Genomic DNA, 27,739 nt, shown 5'->3' with positions numbered 1-27,739 from the left:
TGCGTCGTCACAAACATTTCTCTCTGCTCCATTCCGTTTCCTTTTATCTTGGCAGGCATCCAACATATATCCACATCCGGATCATCTTTAATATCTTTCTTCTGACTTAAGAGTTCATCTCATTCATAATATTAGTCCATTTACTCACTGTTCTTGATCCGTCCTTTGTTTACTCTCGGCCCTCTCAATGGCTTTTTTTTATTTTTTTTATTTCCCCCTCACGTTCTTCTTCTTCTTCTTCGGTGGTGGAGGTGTGTTTGAAGAGGGAAGAGTGAATTTCAACTTTATTTCTTTTGTTTCTGTTTCAATCGTTTCTTTAACTGTATGATCTTTCGTTGGGATTTTTGTACCCTTTGCAAGTACGGTTAATTTGTTAATTTAGTGTTTTTCCGTGCCTCGTGGCGGGGATGGCGTCCTCTGGGGCGCCGCCGGTGTCTCTGAGACACGGAGTGCGGCTGGTGGCTCAGGCCGCAAGCACAGTGGAGCAGGTGCTGCTGGCTGTGGGGGATCAGGTCGGTCATGTAAATATCTCCTATGCTTCCCGCATGAACAAAGCGGTCGTGGTCTTTTTGAAAGACCAGAAATATGTGACGGAACTTATCGAGAGCGGATTAATGCTAAACGAGGAATACATTCAAGTTTCACCGCTGGCGACACCGTCCACGCGGATCACTGTGTCTGGCGTTCCTCCGTTCATCCCAAATGAGGCGCTGGAACGGGAGCTGAAGCGTTTTGGTAAGTTTGCCAGTAATCTCCGCACTGTTGCTCTGGGGTGTAAGGATGAAAAGTTAAAACATGTCTAATCTCTGCGGAGACAGGTTTTCATGTTTCTGAATTGTCCCACTCAGACACTAGATGTGTCCTTCCGGGTGAGGCACGAAGAGGGTTTTTATATGGTTTATGCGAGCTCAGGGAGCGTAAAGTGTTTTGAGTGCGGGGAGTCGGGTCACAAACGTGTTGCATGTCCACAGAGACGGCACGCCGCTCCGCCGGGTGCGGCTGGGCCGGGGGCAGCTGGGCCGGGGGCGGCCGGGGCCGCTGTGGCGGCCGAGCCCGGGGCGGCCTGGTCCGCGGCAGCGGGACCCGGTGTCGCCGGGGCTGCTGCTGCACCCGCCGGGGCCCCGGTGGCTGCGGAGGAAGTAGGGATGAATATCGTGAGAGATGAAACAGGGACTGTAGAGAGTGTGGTGAGTGTGAGAGGAAAGAATGTGGAAACAGGTAAACGGGTGGGAGATGATGTAGCAGGACAGGTGAGGACTGGTGCTGTGGGACAGGTGGAGGCTGTTGGCACACAGAAGGAGCTCCCGTCTGGCTCTGGGCGGCAAAAAGAGCTTCAACAGGCTGCAGACAATAATGAGGTGACAGAGATGGACACAGATGGTGAGGGGGATTCTGACTGTGTTTCAGTTGCAGATAGTCTCTCTCAAAACGCAGAGATATATTCTTTGGAAGAGATTAATGTATTTTTAGAGGAGTCTTTTGGCAAGTCAGTGGAAGTGAGAGATTTTTTCCCTGACATTGACAAGTTTCTTCATACAGTGAGAACTCTTCAGAAAGTTGTAGGGTTAGACCTGCTGGATGAAAAGAAACGTTATCGTCTCAGGAGGCATGTAACTGCTATGAAAAAAGATACGAAAGGAAGCAAAAGAGGGAAGAAACTGAAAAGGTCTAAATAATTTCAACATGATCATGCAACACTGGGTGTCTCCTCTCTGCTGTGTGTACCTGTCTGTTCTTTCTCTCTGTCTCCTTCCTCTAATGCAGGCTTTAAGGGTTGCTTCCTTGAACATGAACGGGGGTAGAAGTGCACAGAAAAGAGCTTTAGTGTTAGAGGTCTTTAATCAGAAAAAATTAGATTTGATATTTCTGCAGGAAACGCACAGTGATAGCCTGAATGAGACGGACTGGGGGATGTGGTGGGGGGGTCAGTATGTACTCAGTCATGGCTCAAACCTTAGTGCTGGAGTAGCTGTTTTATTCTCCCCCTCTCTAAATGTAAAGATTTTATCCAGCACTGAGATAGTGGCAGGTAGAGCCTTGATGGTGAAAGTGGAACTGTTAGAGTTCATTTTCACTTTTATTAATGTGTATGCACCCAATCAGGGCCCTGCACGTGTATCTGTGTTTCAGTTATTAAAAGACAAGCTAGACACTAGTGTACAGGGGGAGTGTGTTATACTGGGGGGGGGACTGGAACGTTTGCACTAATGTCACTTTAGACAGAATAGGACGGGAGCCTCATCCTCAGTCGTCCCTTTTACTGTCACAGGTGATAAGAGAGGCTGACTTAGTGGATGTGTGGAGGATGAAGCATCCCTCCGTTAAACAATACACCTGGATGAGAATGCTAGATGGGGGCGTCAGTGCAGCCAGGCTAGACAGATTTTACATGTCTTCTTCTTTTATTACTCGTGCAGTGAACTGTCACATCCAACCTGTTGGTTTTACAGATCATCAGCTAGTTTCTTTGGATTTGGTTTTATCCAACACAGAGAAACCTAGATCGTTCTGGCAGTTTAATGTTAGAATTTTACAAGATTTGATTTTCTGTGAGAATTTTAAATTGTTTTGGATCAACTGGAAATCAAAGAAAGAGTCTTTTCCCTCCCTGAGTCAGTGGTGGGAGGTAGGAAAGGCTCAGATTAGAGTGTTCTGTCAACAGTATACAGCCTACTCCACTGCAAACATTAGGAGAGCTATAGAGCAGTTAGAGAGAGAGATCAGAGAGTTAGAGAGTGTGTCTGCTCGAAATATAGAACAGTCCCTCCTAAAACAACAACAGCTTAACTGTTTTCTTCAGGAGAAAGCCAAGGGAGCTCTGATCAGAGCCCGTTTTACTTCCTTGAGAGACATTGATGCACCAACCACCTTTTTCTTCAACCTGGAGAGGTCTGTGGGCCAAAGGAAGCAGATGGTATGTCTGCGTCTTCCCGATGGACAGGTAACCTCTGAACCTGCTGAGATGAGGAGACATGCAGTGTCCTTCTACACGGACCTGTTCAAAGCCAAAGGTTGTGACGTGGAAGCCGCTGATGAACTTTTTCAGGGTCTTCCACAGCTGAGTCCAGCCGAAAGTGACACCTTGGGCTCTGACATTACGCTGGAGGAACTGACCTCTGCGGTGACACAGATGGCCTCCGGCAAGGCTCCGGGCATAGACGGTTTACCTGCAGACTTTTTTTAACATTTTTGGAGCATTCTAGGACATGATTTGTTGGATGTATTGATGGAGTCCTTTGGGAAAGGAACTCTTCCAGCTTCCTGTAGGCGTGCAGTGATTTCACTGTTGCCTAAGAAAGGAGATCTAACCCTGCTGAAGAATTGGAGACCTGTGGCTCTCTTATGTACGGACTATAAGATACTGTCAAAGGTTTTAGCTAACAGACTGAAGTGTTTTATCGAACTTCTTGTTGGTACTGATCAAACATATTGCATCCCTGGCAGATCAATTGTGGACAATTTGTTTTTGATGAGAGACACTTTTGATGTTTGCAAACTGTACAATATAAATGTTGGTATTATTTCTATTGACCAAGAGAAGGCCTTTGATCGTGTGGATCACACTTTTCTGGCTGCCACATTGCAGGCTTTTGGTGTTGGGGAGCATTTTTTGTCCTGGGTGAAGTGTTTGTACAGTGATGCATTTTGTGTCATTGAAAGTGGGGGGAGGGCTGAGCAGACCTGTACCAGTTAAAAGGGGGATCAGGCAGGGCTGCCCTATCTCAGGCCTATTATATAGTATTGCCATCGAGCCACTTTTGTGCAGGCTTAGAAACCGGCTGAGGGGCCTGAGTCTGCCAGTGACAGCTCAGGCCCCCCCGGTGGTTGTATCAGCTTATGCTGATGATGTCAGTGTTTTTATCCAAGGTCAGCGAGATATCCAGGAGCTACAGGACAGTTTAGTTTTGTATAGGAAGGCTGCCTCAGCCAAAGTTAACTGGGAGAAGAGTGAGGCAGTTTTGGTAGGTCAGTGGAGTTTAGAAAATAGGCCCAGTCTTTCTGGTAACCTCAGCTGGGGAAACGAGGGTTTAAAGGTCCTGGGAGTTTGGTTGGGGTCTGAGGACATGGTGGCACAGAACTGGGAGGGATTGCTGGGAAAGGTGCAAGCAAAATTAGCCAAATGGAAATGGCTGCTACCCCAGCTGTCCTACAGGGGAAGAGTTCTTGTAGCCAACAATCTGGTTGCCTCATCTTTGTGGCACAGACTCCAGGTGTTAACCCCACCGCCGGGCCTCATGAAACAACTGCAGCGGCTCCTCGTGGATTTCTTCTGGTCGGGTCATCACTGGGTGCCAGCATCGGTCCTGTACCTCCCTGTGGCGGAGGGGGGGCAGGGCCTTGTGGACATTACTGCGAGGACTGCTGCTTTTAGACTGCAGGCAGCTCAGCGGCTGCTGTATGGTGCCTCTCCCTGCTGGCTGGCTATGGCCCGGCTGTTGCTCTGGAGGGCAGGGGGCTTTGGTTTTGATAAACACCTGTTTCTGCTGAAGGCCCCTGCGTACAAGATAACTGGACTTGCACCTTTTTACTGCTCAGTCATCAATGCCTGGAAGATTCTGAGTTTTACCAGACCACCTGACCCCCGGCCTGGAATGTGGCTGTTTGAGGAGCCCCTGTTTGACACTGGTTTTCTTTCCGGAACCATTTTCTCTTCAGCCGCCCTAAAAAATGCGTTCATTGAAGCGGGAGTGGTAAAACTTGGCCATTTGACAGGGATCTCCACAGAAAAACTGGCTGAGGTGACGGGCATTCGATCAACTCGAGTTCTGGAGAACCTGGTAGAAGAGGTGTGGCAGTCGCTGTCGCCATCCCACCGGACTTTTGCTCTGGATGCAGATCTGGCCGACCAGTGGAGAAAGGGACATGATTATGTTTTTCCTGCCTTGAGTGTGGGTCCTGCGGTGGGGGAATGGAGAGAGGAGGATGGTCTCCTGCTATCACTGGGGATTCTAACACCTGGAATGTTCAGCTCCTGCAATGGGAAGAAGCTATATCTTAGCTGTGTAAAGGTGCTAAACCTCAGCTCGCTCGCAGGCGTCAGAGAGTCGAGGTGGACAGATGTGTTTGGTTTGGGCTCTTCCCCTCAGGGCAGCTGGCGGATCCTGTATAAGTCTCCCGTTGAAAAACGGATGGCTGACATCCAATGGAGAATTATACACGGTGCAATAGCCACTAACAAATACAGGGCTCATTTTGACCCAGGCACAAGGGGGGGCTGTCCGTTCTGTTTTATGGCAGAAACATTGGAGCATTTAGTGGTGTCCTGTCCCCGGTTGGCTGGTCTTAAAAAAATGTTACAGGAGTGGGTGGAGGGGTTCGGGGAGGTTTTCTCCATACCACTTTTTGTCCATGGCCCCAAATACATCCTGAAAAAGAAGGAAATCCTACTATTGATCAATTTCTTGTTTGCTAATGCAAAATTAGCAATCTGGAAAAGTAGGAAGAACAAACTTGCTGGAGTAGGGTGGACGGATGCAGTGCTCTGTCTGAGGGGGCTGGTGGCAGCGCGTCTGAGGGTGGAGCATGCATACTATACGCTGATCAATCATCTACAGGGGTTTCTGGATGTGTGGGCTGTTGGGCAGGTTCTGTGCTCACTGGGGGAAAATGACTGAATTTTTTTGTTTTCAAAGTGTGTAAAAGATGATGTGTTGAAATGGGTAAAACGTTTTCAAATGACATTTATTTGGTAGACGTGAAAATCTGTTTATTTATTTGATTTGTGTAATGTTTTTTGTTTTTTGTTTCGGTGTATAGTTAAAACAAGTGGAAATAAAATGTTGTTTTAAAAATCAAATCTTCTTCTTCTTCTTCTTCTTTTCTTTAATGGCGAATCGCTTCCACTTGGAGCATATATCGCCACCTACTGTTGATTTATTTAATGTTCATATTAAATCCTTGTCCTCAGACCAATGCTTTTGAGGAATTTGAAGATCAGCTTGTTTGCTTCATTTCTTGATTTACTTTCGTATATTGACTTGAAATCCATGTCCTTGACGTTGAGTTCTTCCAGTGCAGTTTTCATAATGAGTCTTTGTCTGTTATAATCCGGGCAGCTAAAAAATACATGATGTATTGTCTCTGGTTGTTGGCAACCATCACAATTGCCATTTGGATGTTTTCCAATCAGATGTAGTGATGAGTTTAATCCAGAGTGTCCCAATTTTATCCTGCTGTTAATGCTCTGTTTTCTTCTACTACTCCCCCAAGTGCTTCCAACCAAGTCTCACAAAAAAACGTGTAATAACTACGTTGGTCCACAACTTGGGACGTAGTATTTCTACAAAAACGCCTCTGAAATGGTAAGATCCCTACGTTTTTTTTCACCATTCATTCCAATGGCTGGCGTCTATGTCACGTGATCTTCACATTTCTCCCTGCAGAAAAAAAAAACATAGCATTACATATCTGCTGTAATTTTCTATTTATAGAGCCCTGATGAGAAGACTTCTAGACAAACATGAGGAACTGTTAACGTGACGCGGATCATAAATATATCAGCAATTAAACAACATCTTACATTTCTTTTCACACAATACGTCTCCTTGCAGTATCAACACTAATTCGGCTGACTTTTATATTTGATCCAATTGGTAGATAGGCTGTATATACACCATAACGGTGCACAGCTGATATAAAGGGACACCTAGTGGTTAAAGCATGTTATTGAATTTCATTACTTTTATTGTTAGATATTAATAGGATCCCTATAAAGTATAATCATTAATCGTTATTCTCTACTAATAGTTAATTAAAGACTGTATATAATGACTATTTTGCACATCCCTTTCAAGATTTCAAGATTTTCTAAGGTTTATTGACATATCATATACACCACTACTCTGTAGTTATGCATTGAATGAAACACCACTACAAATAAACACCACTACAAATAAACACCACTGCATATTTACAACTGTTACACATGCTGATGTAACGCAAATGTTTCCAACTTGGGATCAATAAAGTATATCTTATCTTAAGATGATCGATGGCTACTGCCATATTTGCAAAATGTGCCTCTGTCTGAACCTTGACAAGTGCATGTTTCAGGCTTATCAATTAACAACAGGAGGGGTCACAGACATAAGACCAGCTGTTAAATAAAGCTCTTCTGACCTTAGCTGGCATGTGGGTATATATAATGCTGCCCATTATGGGCACAAGCAATTTTCACCCATTTATTAATTATATGTTTTAAATTTGAGTGTTCCTATCCCCTAAACCTCCAGGGATGTACACAGTTTAATACTGGCAACTTCTTATTATGGGAAATACGAAAACGTCTTTTAAAACTACAATTCCCATTGAAACGTGCCATAGAACATGTTGCGAAACACACAATAGCCAGCATGTGTAGTTCTGGGGACGGGGTGGACCCGTTCAAATCCAGTTTTGGACAGTCTGCCGTGGTTCCATCCCATTTCAAGTGCTGTTCGACGGTCGGCGTAACCCTCGGTGCACACTCAAACATCCAATCACAGAGCTTGTTCGCCGAATTGACATTAAATCACTGACACATATGAATATACTGTATTCAAATTCATTAAAACGTTATTAACGTGCCTAAACTCAGCAATTCACAAAAAATATTTATTTTCATTTCATTTCAAACCTTTATTTAGACAGATTGGTCCCTTGAGATCATCGATCTCATTTACAAGGGAGACCTGCATCATTTAGTTCCACATGAAACATAAAAACAAAACAAAAAAAACAACAGAGGATATCATATTTACATATTCAACATTTACAAATACCCAGAGTGTCAGAAAGCATTTCATTTAGACGTGCCTTAAATACATTCAGAGAAATAAAAATGCTCAATTTCAATTTTGCCTGTAGACTGTTCCAAGCAAGTGGAGCTGCGCACATAAAAGCTGTCTTACCTAAGACAGTCCTTACTCTTGGCACATCTAACAAGACTATATCCTGCGATCGCAGACAATAGCTGCTTGCAACTTTCTGCTTTATCAATGAACAGATATAATACGGGAGTTTGCCCAACATAGCTTTATAGATAAAAGTGTACCAGTGACTGAGCCTCCGTACAGTGAGTGATGGTAAACCTGCCTTGGTATACAGTGTATAGTGATGAGTAAGTGCTTTACAATTTGTGACAAATCTCAGAGCACTATGATACGCAGCATCTAGTTTGCTCAGGTAGTTGGCAGGTGCATTCATATACATCATATCACCATAGTCCAGCACAGGTAAAAAGGTCACAGTGACTAGCCTTTTCCTGGCCTCAAGCGAGAAACAGGACTTATTCCTGAAAAAGAAACCTAGTCTAACCCTCAGTTTTTTAAGCAGGTTATTGACATGAAGTTTAAAAGAGAGACAGTCATCAAGCAAGATACCAAGGTATTTGTAACAGGCAACAACTTCAAGTTTTGTTCCTTGCATAGTAACAATATCTAAAACAGGCTCTGGTGTCTTTTTAGCTTTTGAAAAGAGCATTATCTTGATTTTATCCACATTTAAAAGAAGCTTTAGTTCAGAGAGCTGAGTCTGAATAATGTTAAAAACAGCCTGTAATTTAACAACCGCCTCCTCAATGGAGGGACCTGCACAGTACATCACGGTATCGTCCGCATAGAAATGTAAAGTAGCTTCATCCACATTTTCACCTAAACTGTTGATATATATGGAGAATAAAAGTGGACCTAAAACAGAACCTTGAGGAACACCATTAGCAATGTTTTTAACCACTCAGAAGACAGCCCATCAAAGTGAACACATTGGGATCTTTCAGAGAGGTAGTTCACAAACCACCCCACTGCATGGCTGGATATGCCAATACTGAGTAGCCTCTGTTTTAAAACGCGATGATCAATGGTGTCAAACGCTTTGGAAAGGTCAATAAACAGAGCTGCACAACTCTGTTTATTATCTAGCATACTAGTAATATCATTTACCACTTTCATTGTTGCAGTGATGGTGCTATGTTTCTTCCTGAAGCCTGACTGATGTTTAGACAGGATATCATTTATAAATAAAAACTCCTTTACTTGTTCACTCACAAGTCGTTCGAGCACCTTAGCCAGAACTGACAATTTAGAGATTGGCCTATAGTTATTTAAAATAGTTGCCTCCCCTCCTTTCAGTAGAGGCAGGACATAAGCAGACTTCCATACTTTAGGAATTGTATTTGTGCTGAGGGAGAGGTTAAAAAGAGAAGTAAGAGGTGGAGCAATAAAATCTGCAGCTATCTTTAAAAAGAAAGGTTCTACGTTGTCCGGGCCAGCCGGTTTCCTAGGATCTAACTTGGATAAAGCTTCATGGACAATACCAACAGTTAAAGGACTAAAACTAAAAGGGTTTTCCAGACCACATTGTTCAGAGTCAAGGACTGGAGCGTTCACAGAAACAGAAGCACAGTCAGTGACAGAATCAAACAGAGAGCCACAAGAGACAACATGCTTATTAAAGCAATTTAGCATAGTAGCCCTGTCTGATATAATGCCGGATGCTGTGGTGAGGCACGGAGGTAGCTCATTTAGGATATCACTAGTGGAAATCGATTTTATGGCTTTCCAACATTTCCTAGGATTATTCAGGTTTTCTGTGGTAACTGAAAAATAGTACTTTGACTTAGCACTTTTGACATGTGAAGTAAAGCTATTCCTTAGCTGCCTAAAGCGTAGCCATTCTACCTCTGAGCCTGATTTTCTAGCCTTAGCCAAGGCATTATTTCTTTCATGAAGGAGACTGGACAGTTCAGCAGAAAACCAGGGATTGTTTCGTCCCTTCACTCTAAATTTACGTAGAGGTGCATGTTTATCTATAATTTTCATAAAACCAAGATAAAAATAAGACCATGCAGTTTCTACATCAGCACACAGATCGATTTTTTTCGATTTTTTTTTTTTACAACAGATCATGTAAAAAACCCTGCTCCACTAAGTGTTTTTTATCTCTCTTTGTGATGATGCGTGGTTTAACTTTTTGGACCTTAGTGTCCCTAATTGTGGCTACAACACAGTGGTCACTCACATCATTAGCAAATACTCCCACAGATGAGTATTTATATGGAACATTTGTTCAAATGAGATCAATTAAGGAGGATTTATTTGGGGACTTAATATTTGGGCGAGTAGGACTGTCTATAATCTGAGTAATGTTCAAAGAGGTACACAGGTTTTTAAAATCCTCTGACACAGAAGTTAACCAGTCCCAATTAAAATCACCAAGCAGTACTATTTCCTTGTAGGAAAGTTGAGATAACAGTTTTGCCAATGAAGATAAGGAGTCCTTGACAGCCGAGGGGGCCCTGTAGCAACCCACCACCATGACCTGTTGACCCTTTGTTACTTCGACATTCACAGCTAAAAATTCTAGTTGTTTACTAACAGATTTGGAAACCATATTTGTTACACAAAACGTATTTTTCACCTAAATGGCAACGCCACCACCTTTTTTAGGACGGTCAGTGCGATATACATTGTAACCATTTATGTAAATGTCAGAGGCCAAGATGGATTTGTCTGGCCACGTTTCTGATAAGACAATGACATCAGCATCAGTTGAACTCGCCCAAATACGGACAAAATCTAATTTAGGTAACAGACTGCGCACATTTAAATGAATTAAACCTAACCCCGATCTAGAAATAAAATCAGCAGGAGTAGCTATTTGACTAAAACTACTAGGTGGACCCGGATTTGGCTGTACATTTCCTGATAGTAACAATAAAAATACCAAGCACCTTTTCCTCTTAATCAACACACATACATTGTCAGCTGTTCTAGAGTAACCAGCAAACTTCGCGAAAGTGAGATTAGAGTTCAAAAAACTATTCTGAAGGACCATTGTGGCAGGCATGTGAGAAAGACAGACATTTGACGAAATGAATGTCCGCGACAGTGCAACTAGCAATTGTTTGTGCAACCCATCCGAACCTGTACAGGGGATGTCCACTGCGGGCGGCAGAACAGATCCGAATCCAGCAGAATTTTCAGGATGACTAGCGAACTTCTCCTTGTCCAGCACAGTCAAAAAAAGGCACAGCAGAAACACGACATTTGCCATTTTCCCAGTCCAGCTCAACAGCATCCACGATGTTCCCGAAGCAAAACCACGTCAGAACAGAAGCAAGGAAATAGGCAAGCAGCAGTGTGGCAACACTCCGGTTTCTCCGCGGTATCTCCAGACCAGGCCTCCCCCGCACAGTAGCACCCAACAGGTGGGAGTAGGCCTCTAACAGCAGGTGGATAGCGGCCTTCAGCCGTGGGAACCACCACCACCAGAAGCAGAAATGGGTGGACGGCAGGCCCTCAAACCGCGGCAGATCCTCCACAGATCAATGGTCCATTCTTCCAACCGCCGGCCCTCAGCAGCAACCGTGTGAGTCTTTCGGCCTAATTGGTTAGCAGGTTAGCCTGTCCACCGGTCTGTAGCGACAATGAATTAGTTATGATAGCGGTGCCTCATCCCTCCTCACACTTTCCGATACATACTGATATACACCTTTTGTCAACATAATGGGACACTTTTAATGGAGCTTCGTCGGCAGATCAGGATCCCAAAGTGTGGCGGAGGGATCTTGGTCTGCATGACGGGTGTTTTTCCCAATAAGGAACAAGTCGCTGCAAATTATCCCGCATATTACATGGCCACATTCTCAACAAAGTAACGACATGACTCCCAATATTAATTGAAATGCTTTTATGGATTTAGAAAATGTTTTTATTGATTTAAAAAATAGTTGTATGTATTGATTTAAATTGACATGCATCCGCTAAGAAAAATAGTCCGTTGTTACCGTTTTTTAAACAGTGTGAATGAAACGGCAGCTCTCTCCCCCCTCCCCCCCTGATCTTTCTTCTCCAGCAGCTAAATTAACTGTAGGTTACTCTGAGTGACCATAGACTGTATGTGACAAGCTTACAGTTAGTGACGTAACAACACCATAAAAGCTGGTGGGTTGAAAGCAATACGGGAGGTAAAAATAACTACAATAATTGTGATTTATTTATTGTGGCTTTTATGTTTTTAGGTATAAAATGTTATGTAATTCAGGCTTATAGTTCATCCTTCTCTAAAAACCTTCAACAATGACAATATTCATAGTCATTTAATAAATCCTTCCAACAGACATTGTAAAAAATAGCCTACTGTAAGTTAAGAAATCATTCCAATATGTACATCTTCTGATGTAACAACAATAACATTATAAATAGTAACATAGCTGAACATGGTATTGCACATAAGCTTTGAGTGTTGACCTGAGACCAAAGAGTCACATCTAATAGAAATATATAAAAGCATTTATTTTAATTGTGTAGTAGTCAGTTTATAATTTTGGCAGCACTGTTGAGCATTTTGAAAATGCATTTTCATGCCTCTGTGCAAGGCTTAGTCTTTATATCTTTATAGCCACATGGTGTAAAGTAACTAAGTTCATAAACTCAACAAGTACTATACTTGGGGAAAATTTTGAGATACTTGTACTTTATTTAAGTATTTCAATGTTTTGCTACTTTGTTCTTCTACTCCACTAAAGTTCAGAGGCAGATGGTGTACTTCTACTCCACTCCATGTATTTAATACCTTTAGTTATTTTACAGATGTGGATGAATGATGTGAAATATAATCAAGTGTTAAATCAGACTTTAGTTCCACCTGGAGTAAATCCACAAGCTACCCTGCAGTATACAAAGTCATTCAAACTAGCTGCACCTTTACCAGCTTTGAGAACACTTTCATGATCAATCATTATAAAACACAGTGTTTCCCCTATATGTTTTCAGCAGCGGCGCTGCGCCGCTGCTGAAATATGCGCGCCGCTGCTAGGGGGCGCAAGCCCCCAAGCAGATAAAAAAAAAAAAAAAAAATTTTTTTTTTTTTTTATTAAAATAATTATAAGTGCTGCCCCCTAGCGCTCGCGGCAACTTCGAGCCACCGATACGCGGGAAAGCTGTCATTTTCAGAGCTGAAGGAAAACTGCCTGACAAGACAGACAACAGCAAGTTGAAGCAGACATAACTTTATTTGGACACAATCACCTCAAGAAGAAGGTCATAACGCCATAAATGTAAGTTATTATGATTTAAAATGTTGTTACATTTAGATTAAGTAAATTAATACTTTGATAAAAGCCTACAGTTAAGAATGAATTACATCTAGCTAACTTAGTTAGTTTGTAAGGGATAACGTGCAGCGACGCGGTCATTATGGGGAAAAGAACACCCGACAGGCTGATCAGGATCCCGACGCGAAGCGGAGGGATCTAGATCTGCATGAAGGGTGGCAGAACCCAAGATATTCAAGTCACTGGGGCAGTGGAACGAAGTGGAGACATTTGGCACATTCATTACTAGGTGCCATGCTCTTTTGACACCTGATATTAAACTAAAAAATTGCCTGATGAAAGTGATGTAAATGAACAACAAAAATAAAATAAGTTACATATGTGTTATTGGCTATGGTAGTTTATTGGTATGTTCAATTATTTGATTATTAAAATGTAAAACGATCTTTTTCATATGGGTGTTTAGAGTTAGATCTAGTCTCTAGTCATTGTGTGCTCAAAGTGCACCAGATTGAAGCATTTTATATTAAAATGTAAAAACAAATCTTCCCGGGGGGGCATACCCCCGGACCCCCCTAGAGGATGTGATGTCCAACCACCAATTATGTTCATACAATACTGAATACATTTGAAGCTTTTAATGATGTATGTGTCTTTCTTGTGCTGGCAGACAAATAGAAACATAATGGCGGGAAGCACTTCGCACGCGCACACACTTAAAATGTCCACGCGCGCCGCGCTCACATTTTGCTGGGCCCGCGTGCCTTAGCACCGCTGCTATGACTCCATCCTAGGGGAAACACTGAAACATATCATATATATTATTCTGAAATGGACCAATCTGCACAATAACTAGTTTTACTGTCGCTACTTTCACTATATTTTGATGAGAATACTTTTCTACTTTCACTTGAGGAACATTTTGATGCAGGACTTTTACTGTAACAGAGTATTCCTACACTCTGGTACTTCTACTTTTACTCAAGTACAAGATCTGAGTACTTCTACTTTTACTAGAGTACAAGACCTGAGTACTTCTACTTTTAATCAAGAACAAGATCTGAGTACTTCTACTTTTACTCTACAAGATCTGTGTTCTTCTACTTTTACTCAAGTACAAGACCTGAGTGCTTCTACTTTTACTCAAGTACAAGATCTGAGTACTTCTACTTTTATTCTAGTACAAGATCTGAGTGCTTCTACTTTTACTCAAGTACAATATATATTTAAGCAATAGCTCACGACAGGCCGTGGTATATGCTCATTATATCACAGCTAAGGGGCGTGGTTCGGCCCGACGCGAAGCGGAGGGTCGACAATCCCCTTAGCATAATCCCCCTAGCTATTGCTTTTATAAAACGGTTACCAAGTGTGGCAATATGAAAGAAAAATACACACTCTAATTTAAATAGTTTTTATTCGTAAATAATGATGTTCAAAATAAAATAGTCCCTCCGTTGCCTTCTACACAAAACATAGTGCAAGGTGGTTGCTATGCAACAACACTAACAGCAAGCGAACATATTAGACAGAGAGCGTTGATCCATTATTTGGCTGTTTATTTACATTAATGTGTATGTTGCTGTTTATTGTGCATCCACTGAAAAACTGTCCAGCATCAGTAGCATTGCTTACGTGGTCACTTGTATAGGTTGAGGTTGGTCGAGGCTGTTGCTTGGCGTGGCGAGAATATTGCTCCACTTTCTCCGGTCCCCGAGATTGGGCTTCCAGTAGCTCTGGAGAGAGCTTTTGCACCTGTAGCCACTAACGGTCATAATTTCTCTGCTTTGTTTCAAGACCCGCATCAAAAAGCTTTTGAATGGTGATACTTTTCCAGTTGGTCTACCTGCTCTTCACGTAGCTCTGCATGTCGTAGTTTAGGTGCTTTTTTTTCTGGAGATAGGCACTGCTCAATCCACTCCTCAATACTATAGTAAGACCCCCCCCGGAGGTCGAAGTTAATCTTAAATGTTTCCATTTTATGCTTTGTAAGTTTGTTTCGTAACGGAAGAAATTTAAATATATTTATAAAACTGACAAGTCAAAATCAAGCAATCTGATTTGGTCGATAGCGTTTTTGCGGACCTCTTTGATTACAGATTTGAAAACATCGTTGCTTGCTTTAAAAGTAGCACAATTCATTATGTTAAACCGTCAAAAGTATCTAGATATCCCTGCCCTAATGCCAAAGGAACTGCACACTGAATATGTTTTGCCGTTTGATGTCTATGTCTGGACAGCTGCGTCAAAAAGGAGGGCTTCTGCCCCGTTACTTCTCCGCTGCTTTCTTGTTCCAGTACAACGGTATACTGTTTTTGTTCCAGTACAACGGTATACTGTTTTTCTCAGACGCGGAGGGATACTGACTTGTTGTGAAAAGTCATTTACAATTCTACCCGTGGTATACGCTCAGTATATCACGGCTAAGAACCAATCAGATTGCTTGATTTGACTTGTCCGTTTTATAAATATATACTTATACCACCTCTGTTTATAGCCTATGAAAAAAACTATTAGAAATAGAAGGCTAAAGCTAACGTTAGCAGATAGTGACAATATATGCTAGCTAGCTAGCTCAACGATTCCTTAAATAATATTGCCACAGAAAAACTTTTCAGTTCACATCAGGCTCTGCCGCTCCGACAGGGAGCTCTGCTCTGAACACCTGAACGGCCCGTTCTAATGTTATGCCCCTAATATGGGGAAAATATAAGACAAAGGAAACAGAGACGATGTTAGCTTGCTTCAAGTCTTATGTATTATGCCCGCCAACAACATGGTACACATAGCACGCTGTATAATACAGAACATGGATTCTTGATATAAAACAACCACTAACAATGCGCGTACTGCAACCATACATCCAATTTAACACACAAGATGTCACTTTTTAAATGCACAGTACAAACATACATATCCAAATTAACACCCAAACTCCCCTTCTTGGAGCTAAACTACACTATCATAGCTAGCTGCGCTAGCATAGCTAACGGCGCTCGCAAAGCTAGCATACACAGCTACAACAATTACAGAACGTAGAGAAACCCTCCAAAAATACCTCTAACAACTATCACTATTCACATTAATATTATACACAGTCAGTCTACATATATAACGTTTCTCACGGATGAACTCACCTAATATGGGGAAAATATAAGACAAAGGAAACAGAGACGATGTTAGCTTGCTTCAAGTCTTATGTATTATGCACCCGCGGCAAGCAACACGCGCCCTCTGCTGGACAGACCCGGAAGGTCATCAACCATGACTTATATCTATTACACTAACAGCGGTTCACCAGCGGCCCAGTCTGTGCCACAGTGACTCCGGACGCGCAGTTAATATTAACGAACGCAACCGTAGGTAATGTAGCTGCTGAAGCTAGACCATCATCTCGGAGCAGCAGAGCCTTATTATACATCCATGAGCAGAGCCGACAGGCAGGAAGACTCGAGCACACAGCTCGCACTTCATTATAATATAATAGGAAAAGAACACCATGCGTGTCATGATGGCACATAACAGCTCACGGCCGCAGATTACTCCGGGTCCCAGACCCCCCCATTCCCCAAAAATATTTTTATTGCAGATCTACATGAAATGACATGAAATCCCTTAAAAATATGAATATACTGTATTCAACTTCATTAAAACGTTATTAACGTGCCTAAACTCAGTAATTCACTAAAAATATTTATATTTTAATGGAGCCTCGTCGGCAGATCAGGATCCCAAAGCATAGCGGAGGGATCTTGATCTTGAAAAATAGTCCGTTGTTATCGTTTTTTAAACAGTCTGAATGAAACGGCAGCTCTCAGCTGTGTATTTACACAACTAATGGCCCATCAACCACAGCTCTCTCCCCCCTTCCCCCTGATCTTTCTTCTCCAGCAGCTAAATTAACTGTAGGTTACTCTTGATTGACAAGCTTACAGTAGACACAACACTGTCATTGCAAGTGACCCTCAGTTAGTTGACTTTTATGTTCAACTGCTAAATTCGTTACTGATAAAAAAAAAGGGCTTCTACTGTACCTAATTACCTTAACACTAGAACCGCCAGAGGTTTTTGTATAGGCCTACCTAAAACTGTCAAATCCCGCTATTAGAATGCAATTTTTAACAACATAGGGTGCTACATAACACACTTTCAGGAAAGGTCACGGACTGGGAGACTTTAATATTTTATTGAAAAAAAGTTACATTGCACACACACAACACACATCACACAAATTGACCCGATTGGTGGTTCTAGTGTTAAATAAACTCACTAATGAATGAAACTAGTTCAATACGCATTATATTAATTCTTATAATTCTTTATGAGCGCAGAAATAGTCTTAAAATCAGATCTGTTTTTTAAATGAAATCTGACGGCAGGAAGTTAGCTCTGATCACCTATGATAAATGCGCCGCACCTAATCGCTGGCCATTCAGCCACAGAGCTCCCTCTATACAAATCCAACTGTAGACGGTGTGAAAGCACCTATTGTTTTAAATAATGGTCGGAATGTGACCTGTGAGCCTTCTGAATACCGTGGGACAGCACATTCTAAACTAAAATGTTCAATCAATAAAGACATCTTATCTTATCTTAATAATATCTTCATTTTAATAATAATAATAATAATAAATCATACAGTATGTGTCCGAAAGGGAGCAGGAGGAAGCAAACACAAAAATATACAACAAATATACTGCATATTAAAGCAAACGATTGTAAAGGTAAAAGTATGAGCATAACAAATAAAGAAGTGTAATGTAAACATTTACATTATTATTATGATTATTTAATATATAAAAACTATATGTTATTGAATTACAAGATTAGATATACTTTAGTATAGTATCTAAAATATTGATGTGTTCAAATGCTCTTCAAAACACAACTGAAAGTCCATGAAACTTGTCTTTCTGTATTTGTGAATGAAGCGCCATCTCCTGGTTAAAACCTGAAATAGAAAATCTGGCAACGCCCTCTTGGAAAATAGTTGGAGGGCTTAACATTCCTCTATACTGGTCTTACGGCCCGTCTACACTACAGGCATCAAAAAATCTTGAAGCTGGGCGTGTCTGAAGCTTGGCGATTTTTTGCGAGCAACGCGACCAACAACCAATCACATGAATCTCCCGCCCCCGACATACAAAGCAATAGCAATGTTAAAACGAAGTAAACTGGATATAAACTCTCCAAACAGGCGAAAAACCTACCAGTTTCACCCACTGTCTCTGCCACCTCCCTCAATGCCTGGTTCCTCCGGTTTGCATCCCGGTAAATAGTTCTGGTCGTAAAGAACCGGGTGATTTGCTACCGTAATATCTCGTTTGGAATATGAGGAAATGAACTGCGGACTGGCTCTCCCAGCTTGCAAGCGGTTTGATTGGCTGCGCTTGCACTGGCGGGATTTGCATAAACTGGATTTGATTGGCTGATGCCAAGCATCGAGCCTCAAAAGTTGAACATTGTTCAACTTTTGATGCCGATAGATGCTCGTGATGCTTGCAAAGCCATGCCATGCTCCCCACAATGCAGTTCGGCGAAGATTAAAAATCTTCTACGTCACCCCATTCAAGTGAATGGGCGAAGCGTTTAAAGCATTTTTTTGATGCGTGTAGTGTAGACGGGCCGTAAGGCAGGTTGTAGGCAGGAAGCTGTAAGCTGGAGTCTGAAATGAAGTGCTACATCTGTAATTAAGGCTGTGTATACGTTCCTCAAAGCAGCTTTATCAGCCCCCCACTTAGTGCCTGCCAAGCACCTCATAACATTTAAAACCCTTTTACATTTATCTACTACTTTATCAATGTGAGTACTCCATGTGACTCTCTCTTCCAATCATATTCCCAGAAATGTAAATGTCTTCACTTCCTTTAGTTCTTGTCCATAAAGTTTTAAACCTAACCTCCTCACCTATCCTTTTCCTCTTAAAAAAATAAAGTTTCAGTTTTTTCCACCAACAATCTAAACCCCAATGTCAGAGACCAGCTTTCAATTTCCGTAATGGCTTCCTGAATCTTAGTTACAATATAATTTACATTTCTGCCCCTTTTCCAAATAGCTCCATCATCTGCAAAAAGTGACTTACCAATATCAGATCCTACTTGTGTATATATATCATTTATTATGATAGAAAACAAAAGAGGACTAATTACACTCCCCTGCGGGGTTCCATTTTCAACTTCATGCCTTCGAGAATATGAATTGCCAACTCGGACTCTGATGGCACGGCCAAACAAAAAATCTATAATCCAATTACTTCCCAGACCCATCATTTCCAGTTTTATTAATAATCCTTCCTTCCACATCATATCGTAAGCTTTTTCCACATCAAAGAATACAGCTAAAACACACTCCTTATTCGCTTGGGCTTTCCTGACTTCAGATTCCAGGCACAGCAGTGGATCTAAAGTACTCCGCCCTCTTCTAAACCCACTCTGATAAGGAGTCATTAATTCATTTTTCTCAATGTAGTATGTCAGCCTTTCTGTTATCATTCTTTCCATAACTTTACACAAGTGCGATGTCAGAGCTATACAGATGTAGCGCTTCATTTTGACAGTTTGAAACGCGAGGGCCGTGATTGGTACGTAATCTGCCCTCGCTCAAGGGAAAACCTCCAGCTTGACTTGAGACCGCCCCTGTGATAGATAAATGTAATTATAATGAAGCCCGCTGCAATGGATCATTGTTCCACCAGGGGGTGCAGTGGGGTTCCACACTGGAGCTCATGTGAAATAAAGTCAGATACAGTACGCTGGATGTACAGCGGAACTTTGTTAAGATCCATATGTCACGGATATCATACTACTGTGCTAAATAAGAGACATGTAATCATTTACAAAACATCACCATGTTGTTATTTAACAAAATAATGTTGTTTAGTCGAAAAAAACGAACGGGAGGAAATGCAGCCCGGCTCTCGATTTTTAATCCTAATTTAATCATCGTCTTCACCACGATCATTTATGTTTATGTTCGCCGAATTGACATGAAATCACTGACACATATGAATATACTGTATTCAACTTCATTAAAACGTTATTAACGTGCCTAAACTCAGTAATTCACCAAAAATATGTATATTTTAATGGAGCTTCGTCGGCCGATCAGGATCCCAACGCGTAGCGGAGGGATCTTGATCTGCATGACGAGTGTTATTTTCCCCATAAGGAACAATTCGCTGCAAATTATCCCGCTTATTACATGGCCACATTCTCAACAAAGTAACGACATGACTCCCAATATTAATTTAAATGCTTTTATGAATTTAGAAAATGTTTTTATTGATTTAAAAAATAGTTGTATGTATTGATTTAAATTGACATGAATCCGCTAACGAAAATAGTCCGTTGTTACCGTTTTTTAAACAGTCTGAATGAAACGGCAGCTCTCAGCTGTGTATTTACACAACTAATGGCCCATCAACCACAGCTCTCTCCCCCCCTCAACAATGACAATATTCATAGTAATTTAATAAATCCTTCCAACACTGTCACGATTCTCATGTTATGTCACGTTTATAGTTTGGTAGGTTTGGGTGTTTTTGCTGTTTTCCATGTCATGTTTTCCTCCTGTTTATTGTCGGGTCCTTTTCCCTGTGTTTTCCTCTTGTCATTAGTTTCCCTGGTGTGTCTAATTGTCTGATTATGTTCACCTGGGCCCCTGTGTTTTCTCCTCCCTCCTCACCTGTGTCTTGTTGTGTGATTGAGTCTTGTGTGTATTTAAGTTCTGGGTTGTCTGTCTGTCTTGGTGGGTTCGTCTTGTTCCCTGACTAGTTCTGCGGTGAGTGTTCTGTTTTTGTCATTGTACATATATCTCATAGCCTTGAAATAAAGGAAGTTCAGTTTATATCTGCATTTGGGTCCTGCTTGTTTCACAGACCGTGACAGTACGAACCGACCAAGAAATGGGCCCAGCAGATCCGTTCGAGTCGGAATTATTAAATGTTTCTTTTTTTTTGGCTAACTGCTCGGATCGATGGAAGAGAGCACCCGGAGTTCAGCAGCGGGAGGCTGTGTTGTCGGAGGCGCGCCAGATGGCTAGAGAGAAACCAGGTATGGTGAAGTTCTTACCTGGCTGGATTTCAAAGATCCTCTCAGTGTGTGATTCCCGGCCTGCTAGCCCCAGGCATGCTAGCTCCCGGCCTCCCAATTCCCAACCTGGCACCATACGCCTCGGTGGTTTCCGTCTGCAGTCAGCCCGTGCTTCTGCCCCAGTTCCTGCTCCTGTCCAGGAGTCATATTCTGGAACTCGTCTGGCTTATGGAGGTCCACGGAGTATTCAGGCGGCTGCTAAGAGGAGGAGTCGCAAGGCCAAGCAGGCAGCTCAAGCCCCAAGAGCCATGGTTCCGGCTCCAGAACCGGACCTTACAGCCATGTTTCCGGCTCCAGAACCAGACCTTACAGCCATGTTTCCGGCTTCAGAACCGGACTTTACAGCCATGTTTCCGGCTCCAGAACCGGACTTTACAGCCATGTTTCCGGCTCTAGAACCGGACCTTACAGCCATGGTTCCGGCTTCAGTGCCGGCTCCAGTAACCATGGTCCCGACTCCGGCTCCTCGTCACCTGCTGACTCATCGGCCGACGCCAGCTCCTCGAGTCCTGACGACGCACCGGCCGACTCCAGCACCTCGTCTCCGGTTGGCTGTCTGTCCGACGCCAACTCCCAGAGTCCTGTCGGCGTACCGGCCGACTCCAGCACCTCGTCTCCTGTTGGCTGTCCGTCCGACGCCAGCTCCCCATGTCCTGTCAGCATACCGGCCGACTCCAGCACCTCGTCTCCGGTTGGCTGTCCGTCCGACGCCAGCTCCCAGTGTCCTGATGGCTGTCCGCCCGACGCCAACTCCATGTCTTGTCACGTTGGAGGTCCCGCAGACTACTCTTCTGCCGGGGGTCCTGCCAACCCCATGTCCTGAGCCGTTGGAGGTCCCGCAGACTACTCTTCTGCCGGGGGTCCTGCCAACCCCATGTCCTGAGCCGTTGGAGGTCCCGCAGACTGCTCTTCTGCCGAGGGTCCTGCCAACCCCATGTCCTGTGCCGTTGGAGGTCCCGCAGACTACTCTTCTGCCGGGGGTCCTGCCAACCCCATGTCCTGTGCCGTTGGAGGTCCCGCAGACTACTCTTCTGCCGGGGGTCCTGCCAACTCCATGTCTTGTCACGTTGGAGGTCCCGCAGACTACTCTTCTGCCGGGGGTCCCCGTTGGAGGTCCCGCAGACTACTCTTCTGCCGGGGGTCCTGCCAACCCCATGTCCTGAGCCGTTGGAGGTCCCGCAGACTGCTCTTCTGCCGGGGGTCCTGCCAACCCCATGTCCTGTGCCGTTGGAGGTCCCGCAGACTACTCTTCTGCCGGGGGGCCTGCCGACTCCATGTCGTGTCCCGTTGGAGGTCCCGCAGACTACTCTTCTGCCGGGGGGCCTGCCGACTCCATGTCGTGTCCCGTTGGAGGTCCCGCAGACTACTCTTCTGCCGGGGGTCCTGCCAACCCCATGTCCTGAGCCGTTGGAGGTCCCGCAGACTGCTCTTCTGCCGGGGGTCCTGCCAACTCCATGTCTTACCACGTTGGAGGTCCCGCCGACTGCTTTTCCGCTGGGGGTCCTGCCAACTCCATGTCCTGTCGCGTTGGGGATTCCGCCGACTGCTCTCCTGCCGGGGGTCCTGCCGATCCTGTGTCCTCTTCCATGGGGGATCTTGCCGACACCGGCTCCTGACCGGCCTCCGGAGCTGCCGGGTCTTCACCCCTCCTCGGACTCTGCCTTGCCCCCGGGCCGTCCGCCCGAGATTCCCTCCATGGATTCTGCCTTGCCCCCGGGCCGTCCGCCCGAATTCCCCTTTTTGAACTCTGCCTTGCCCCCGGGCCGTCCGCCTGAATTCCCCTTTTTTGAACTCTGCCTTGCCCCCGGGCCGTTCGCCCGAGACCCGTCCTCCAGACCCCCTCCACCCACCCTGCTGGATTTTTGTTTTTTTGGGACGTCTGGAATCCGTCCCTTGAGGGGGGGGGGTTATGTCACGATTCTCATGTTATGTCACGTTTATAGTTTGGTAGGTTTGGGTGTTTTTGCTGTTTTCCATGTCATGTTTTCCTCCTGTTTATTGTCGGGTCCTTTTCCCTGTGTTTTCCTCTTGTCATTAGTTTCCCTGGTGTGTCTAATTGTCTGATTATGTTCACCTGGGCCCCTGTGTTTTCTCCTCCCTCCTCACCTGTGTCTTGTTGTGTGATTGAGTCTTGTGTGTATTTAAGTTCTGGGTTGTCTGTCTGTCTTGGTGGGTTCGTCTTGTTCCCTGACTAGTTCTGCGGTGAGTGTTCTGTTTTTGTCATTGTACATATATCTCATAGCCTTGAAATAAAGGAAGTTCAGTTTATATCTGCATTTGGGTCCTGCTTGTTTCACAAACCGTGACAAACACACATTGTAAAAAATAGCCTACTGTAAGTTAATAAATCATTCCAATATGTACATCTTCTGATGTAGTTAACATTATAAATAGTAACATAGCTAAACATGGTATTGCACATTTAGCTTTGAGTGTTACTGACCTGAGATGTTTTTATTACATGAATTAAGGTGACTGAGGCTTTTTAACATAGACAGAGCACAACTGAAACATAACATCTGAAACGATGTAACAACATAATACACTTTTTGGGGATGCAGCTTGGGATGTGAGGAGTGAGGGACACGGCTTAGAACGGTCGTGTCGCCTACTGTCCTGCCAGTGTTGGCAGGACAGGAGAGTGTGTGCACCAGTCTGCCTTGATCTATGAATTCATGTCTGTTACACTCACTGCTGCCCAAGCTGTTTTATAGAATGAAAACCTCCTTCACTTCATGAAAGTGTTTTAACCACACACACACACACACACACACACACACACACACACACACACACACACACACACACACACACACACACACACACACACACACACACACACATTCTCACTCCCAACCCGTCACATGTTGACGGATGGTCAGGGCCCCTCCCCGTCACCCTATGACGGACAGGGTACTCCTTGACCTTCAGGCTTCTACGGGCAGGGCGTCCCATAGACCTTCATTGCGGACAGCGGACCCCTTGACCGTCAGGCTTCTACGGGCACCCTGCTGAAAAAACCAGCATAGATCAGCTTAAGATGGTTGCTGGTGTTAGCTGGTGTTAGCTGATGTTAGGCTGGTGTTAGGCTGGTGTTAGGCTGGCGTTAGGCTGGTTTAGTTGGTTTACCAGGCTGGACAAGCTGGCCAGGCTGTTCTTGCTGGTTCAAGACCAGCCTGGTCAGCTAAACCAGCATAGCCCTGCATGGATGTCATGCTGGTCTATGCTGGTGAAGCTGGTATTTATGCTGTTCTACCAGCAGTCTTGCTGGCGAAACTGAAACAGACACAGATAGACAGAGAGGGCGGGACACGGGTTAACGGCGAGACGGCAGTGGTTGAAACAAAGCGGTATTGTTTTGACTGTCACTAACGGTCGAGGAGTGAAGATCAGTTGAACCAGCGCTGAGTTGAATCTTTCTGTGACTCCGCCCAGCGGCTGCTGGCACCCGCTGACAGCTCTGACAGCTCTGTCTACTGGGAAATAGGGGTGGGCGATACCCAGTGGCGGCTGGTCGAAAATATTTTTGGTGGGGCTATGGAAATGGTGACAAAACCATACTAGGGCATTTAAAATCAGGAGACTAAATATGAAGTGTGTGTGTGTGTGTGTGTGTGTGTGTGTGTGTGTGTGTGTGTGTGTGTGTGTGTGTGTGTGTGTGTGTGTGTGTGTGTGTGTGTGTGTGTGTGTGTGTGTGTGTGTGTGTGTGTGTGTGTGTGTGTGTGTGTGTGTGTGTGTGTGTGTGTGTGTGTGTGTGTGTGTGGGGGGGGTCATATTTCTCCTGCATTTCTCCCAATTTCTGACAAAATCTGATTTACTCACGTCTGTTTCCACTCGGACTTTAATACAGCTACACCATTGTTTGGTTTCCATGGTAGCGTGTCTCTTTAGCAGCGCGCGAAAACTCAAAGTCTGAGAGGGAAACTGAACAAGAATCGACAACTCGACCCTCTGATCACTCCTTTCCTGTAAAATACAGGTTCAGCCCACACATATGCTCCATGGTGCCACAGGCATTGCCCTTACAACTACAATAAGCATGTAAATGTTAATCTACAGCTCCGGCGATCCACTAGCACCGGAGTCTACACCTGCAGGTCAACTACTGTAGCGTCACCTTGGATACGAGTCCAAACAACTCACAGACACACAGGCCAGGGCGCTGAAAGGGCGCACTTTGAGCATCAGATCTGACGACGCCGGTTGGCTGAAATTATGTTTCGGCGGCATAGTTTACAGATAGCAACAGTCAGCTTGTTGGCTGCTGCTGCTCTGACTGAGGGCTCCTTTCTACCGCCCGGACGAGAGAGGGTAATGATACACGCTGCGGCAAGGCAGGAAACATGTGACTTATCAGTAACTTTAGACATCGAAAAACAATTTTAAACAAGATTTTATTGTGGATTATACATGTTACTGATACCAACTATATAATATTTACCTTGTTCTTTAAAAATAAAAATAAAAAATATATATTTTTTGGAAATATATTTTTTTCTTTATTTTTTATTTTGAATGACAATCAAACATGTGGGAAGAGGGGGGGCGGCGCCCCTATGGGTCGGCCGCCACTGGCGATAGCACAAAATCTGGATTCGATCCGATACCAAGTATTTCAGGGCCAGTATCGCCGATACCGATATCGATACCGATACTTTTTTAAATGAAAAGCGTCTTATGTAATTTCATATAGGGGAGAGCTGCATGACATGATTTTTGAGCTCAAAGCATCATAAATAGACTAAATCTGAATTCATTTTCATGAATAAAGACAGGACAGTTTTTATAGACGAAAACACTTTTTACTTTTGCAAATTTAAAGTGCAAACATGAAATATAACAATACAAAGTGGCCAGAGTAGCGAACTGTCTTCTTGCACACATCACAGTTCGCTAAGTTTGAATTGCCAGTTGTGAAATTGCTCCACACAACGCTGCTCTTTCTCTCAGCCATCATGCGCGTGTGTGTGTTGCACTCGCGAGTCGCTGGCTGCTGCTGTCCTGACTCATTTCACTTCAGGGTGATAGCAGGACACCCCATGTCGTCACTCAGATAAAATCAGGACATTCTGATGTACAGTTTCAAAATAAAAGACCTTTGAAGTCTCATATATGAGCTATCATCCCTGTCCCCAAAGGTCTTTTATTTTGAAACATTTGCAGGTTATCAGATGCTTCAAACCTGAGGATTTTGGCCAAGTGGAAACCATGCAGTTGCATCACTTTAGTGATGCCAGTGAGCAAGGATACGGCACTGCAAGTTATCTCAGATGTGTCAACAGTTTGGGGGAAGTTCATGTTGCTTTAGTGATGGGAAAGGCTAGAGTAACCCCTCTCAAAAAGATGACTATACCCAGATTGGAGCTTACAGCAACCACCCAGCTGCAAGGATGGATCGGATGTTATGCTACAGCTAAACCTCCAAGAGTCCATCTTTTGGACGGACAGCCAGTCTGTACTTAAATATATATGCAATCAAACCAAGCGATTCCACACTTTTGTAGCTAATCGGATTGCAGTTATTCACGACATGTCAAATGAGACTCAATGGAGGTATGTGAACTCCAAACGAAATCCGGCCGATGATGCGTCCCGGGGGCTAAACATTGAAGCCTTCCTAAAGTCTAAAAGATGGCTACATGGACCCGAATGCCTGCAAGAGGAGGAGTCTCAGTGGTCAGGGAACCCGGACAAAGCTCTCTTTCTCCAGATGATCCTGAAGTGAAAAGGAATGTCACCAGTGGCGGACTGGGACTAAAATTCAGCCCTGGAAACTGACCCAGTCCGGCCACATGAAATGTCAAATGTTAGAAATCCGCTGTTTATTATTGAAAGCTTTACGTCCGATTCGCTCCTTTTTTCCCCTCTGTACACAGCTCCAGTTTGGGCATTGGTGTGTCCTCAGATTTAATTTTTAGTTGCTGCTGTGTAGCGGAAGTTTAGTAAAATTATTTTTGATGAAATACTCCAAATCTCCACCCTCCATAATTGCACTTGATTCAGTTGCTTGCTACTATTTAAGGGCAGTGATGACAGTTACAGTACGAACTGAAGTTGATGCGATTTGATTGGATTGTGAGGCATGACGTGAGCCTCATCTGATTGGTCAATCCCTCAATTTTATTATTTTATCAGGTTTATCCCAATGAATACAAATTTCTAGATATATTTATTTTCACCAAAGGAAGCCAATTTTGGCTAGCCTCCTCTCGCAACAGAGTGCAATCTACTGTTTCATCATAACATCTAGAGGGGCGCTGTTTCACTCTTTGTAAAATACTCAATGAGAATGGTGGAGAGATGGGCCGGCAGAATAATTACCAAAACTAAACGAAGTGTTTTTATTTATTTATTAAAATTATAACTACAATCCAAAAAAACAGGGGAAGCCTGGCTTCCGTTGGCCTCCAGGAGAAAACGCCACTGAGTTCAAGGGATAATTCTCACCCACCTCTTGCTCTTGCCCTGCACTTGTATGTGCCAGTTGAGATGGTTCTTCCACCAGCTCAACTCTGTCCCTCATCATGAACGCAGGAGGCTGGCTGTATATCTGAACTCGCGCCTTCATCATTCTCTTCATCATCTTGCACTTGTTCTAAGCTGCTGCTGATAATGC

At 43.8% G+C, this 27,739-nt stretch overlaps 1 protein-coding gene across 1 annotated transcript; it reads left to right on the top strand.

The window, feature by feature from the left end:
* The first annotated feature begins 218 nt into the window (after window positions 1-218).
* LOC307028752 (uncharacterized protein) lies at window positions 219-23,838 on the top strand. The gene is made up of 3 exons (XM_079664030.1): window positions 219-735; window positions 6,211-6,302; window positions 20,910-23,838. Exons 2-3 carry the CDS (start codon window positions 6,300-6,302, stop codon window positions 22,284-22,286), a joined length of 1,380 nt encoding a protein of 459 aa, XP_079520156.1. The 5' UTR covers window positions 219-735; window positions 6,211-6,299; the 3' UTR covers window positions 22,287-23,838.
* Window positions 23,839-27,739: the final 3,901 nt, after the last annotated feature.

The sequence above is a fragment of the Notothenia rossii genome, assembly GCF_949606895.1.
Source record: "Notothenia rossii genome assembly, chromosome: 2".
NCBI lineage: Eukaryota > Metazoa > Chordata > Actinopteri > Perciformes > Nototheniidae > Notothenia > Notothenia rossii.
The sequence above is the reverse complement of the archived record's forward strand: the minus strand, read 5'-3'. Positions and strand labels throughout refer to the sequence as shown.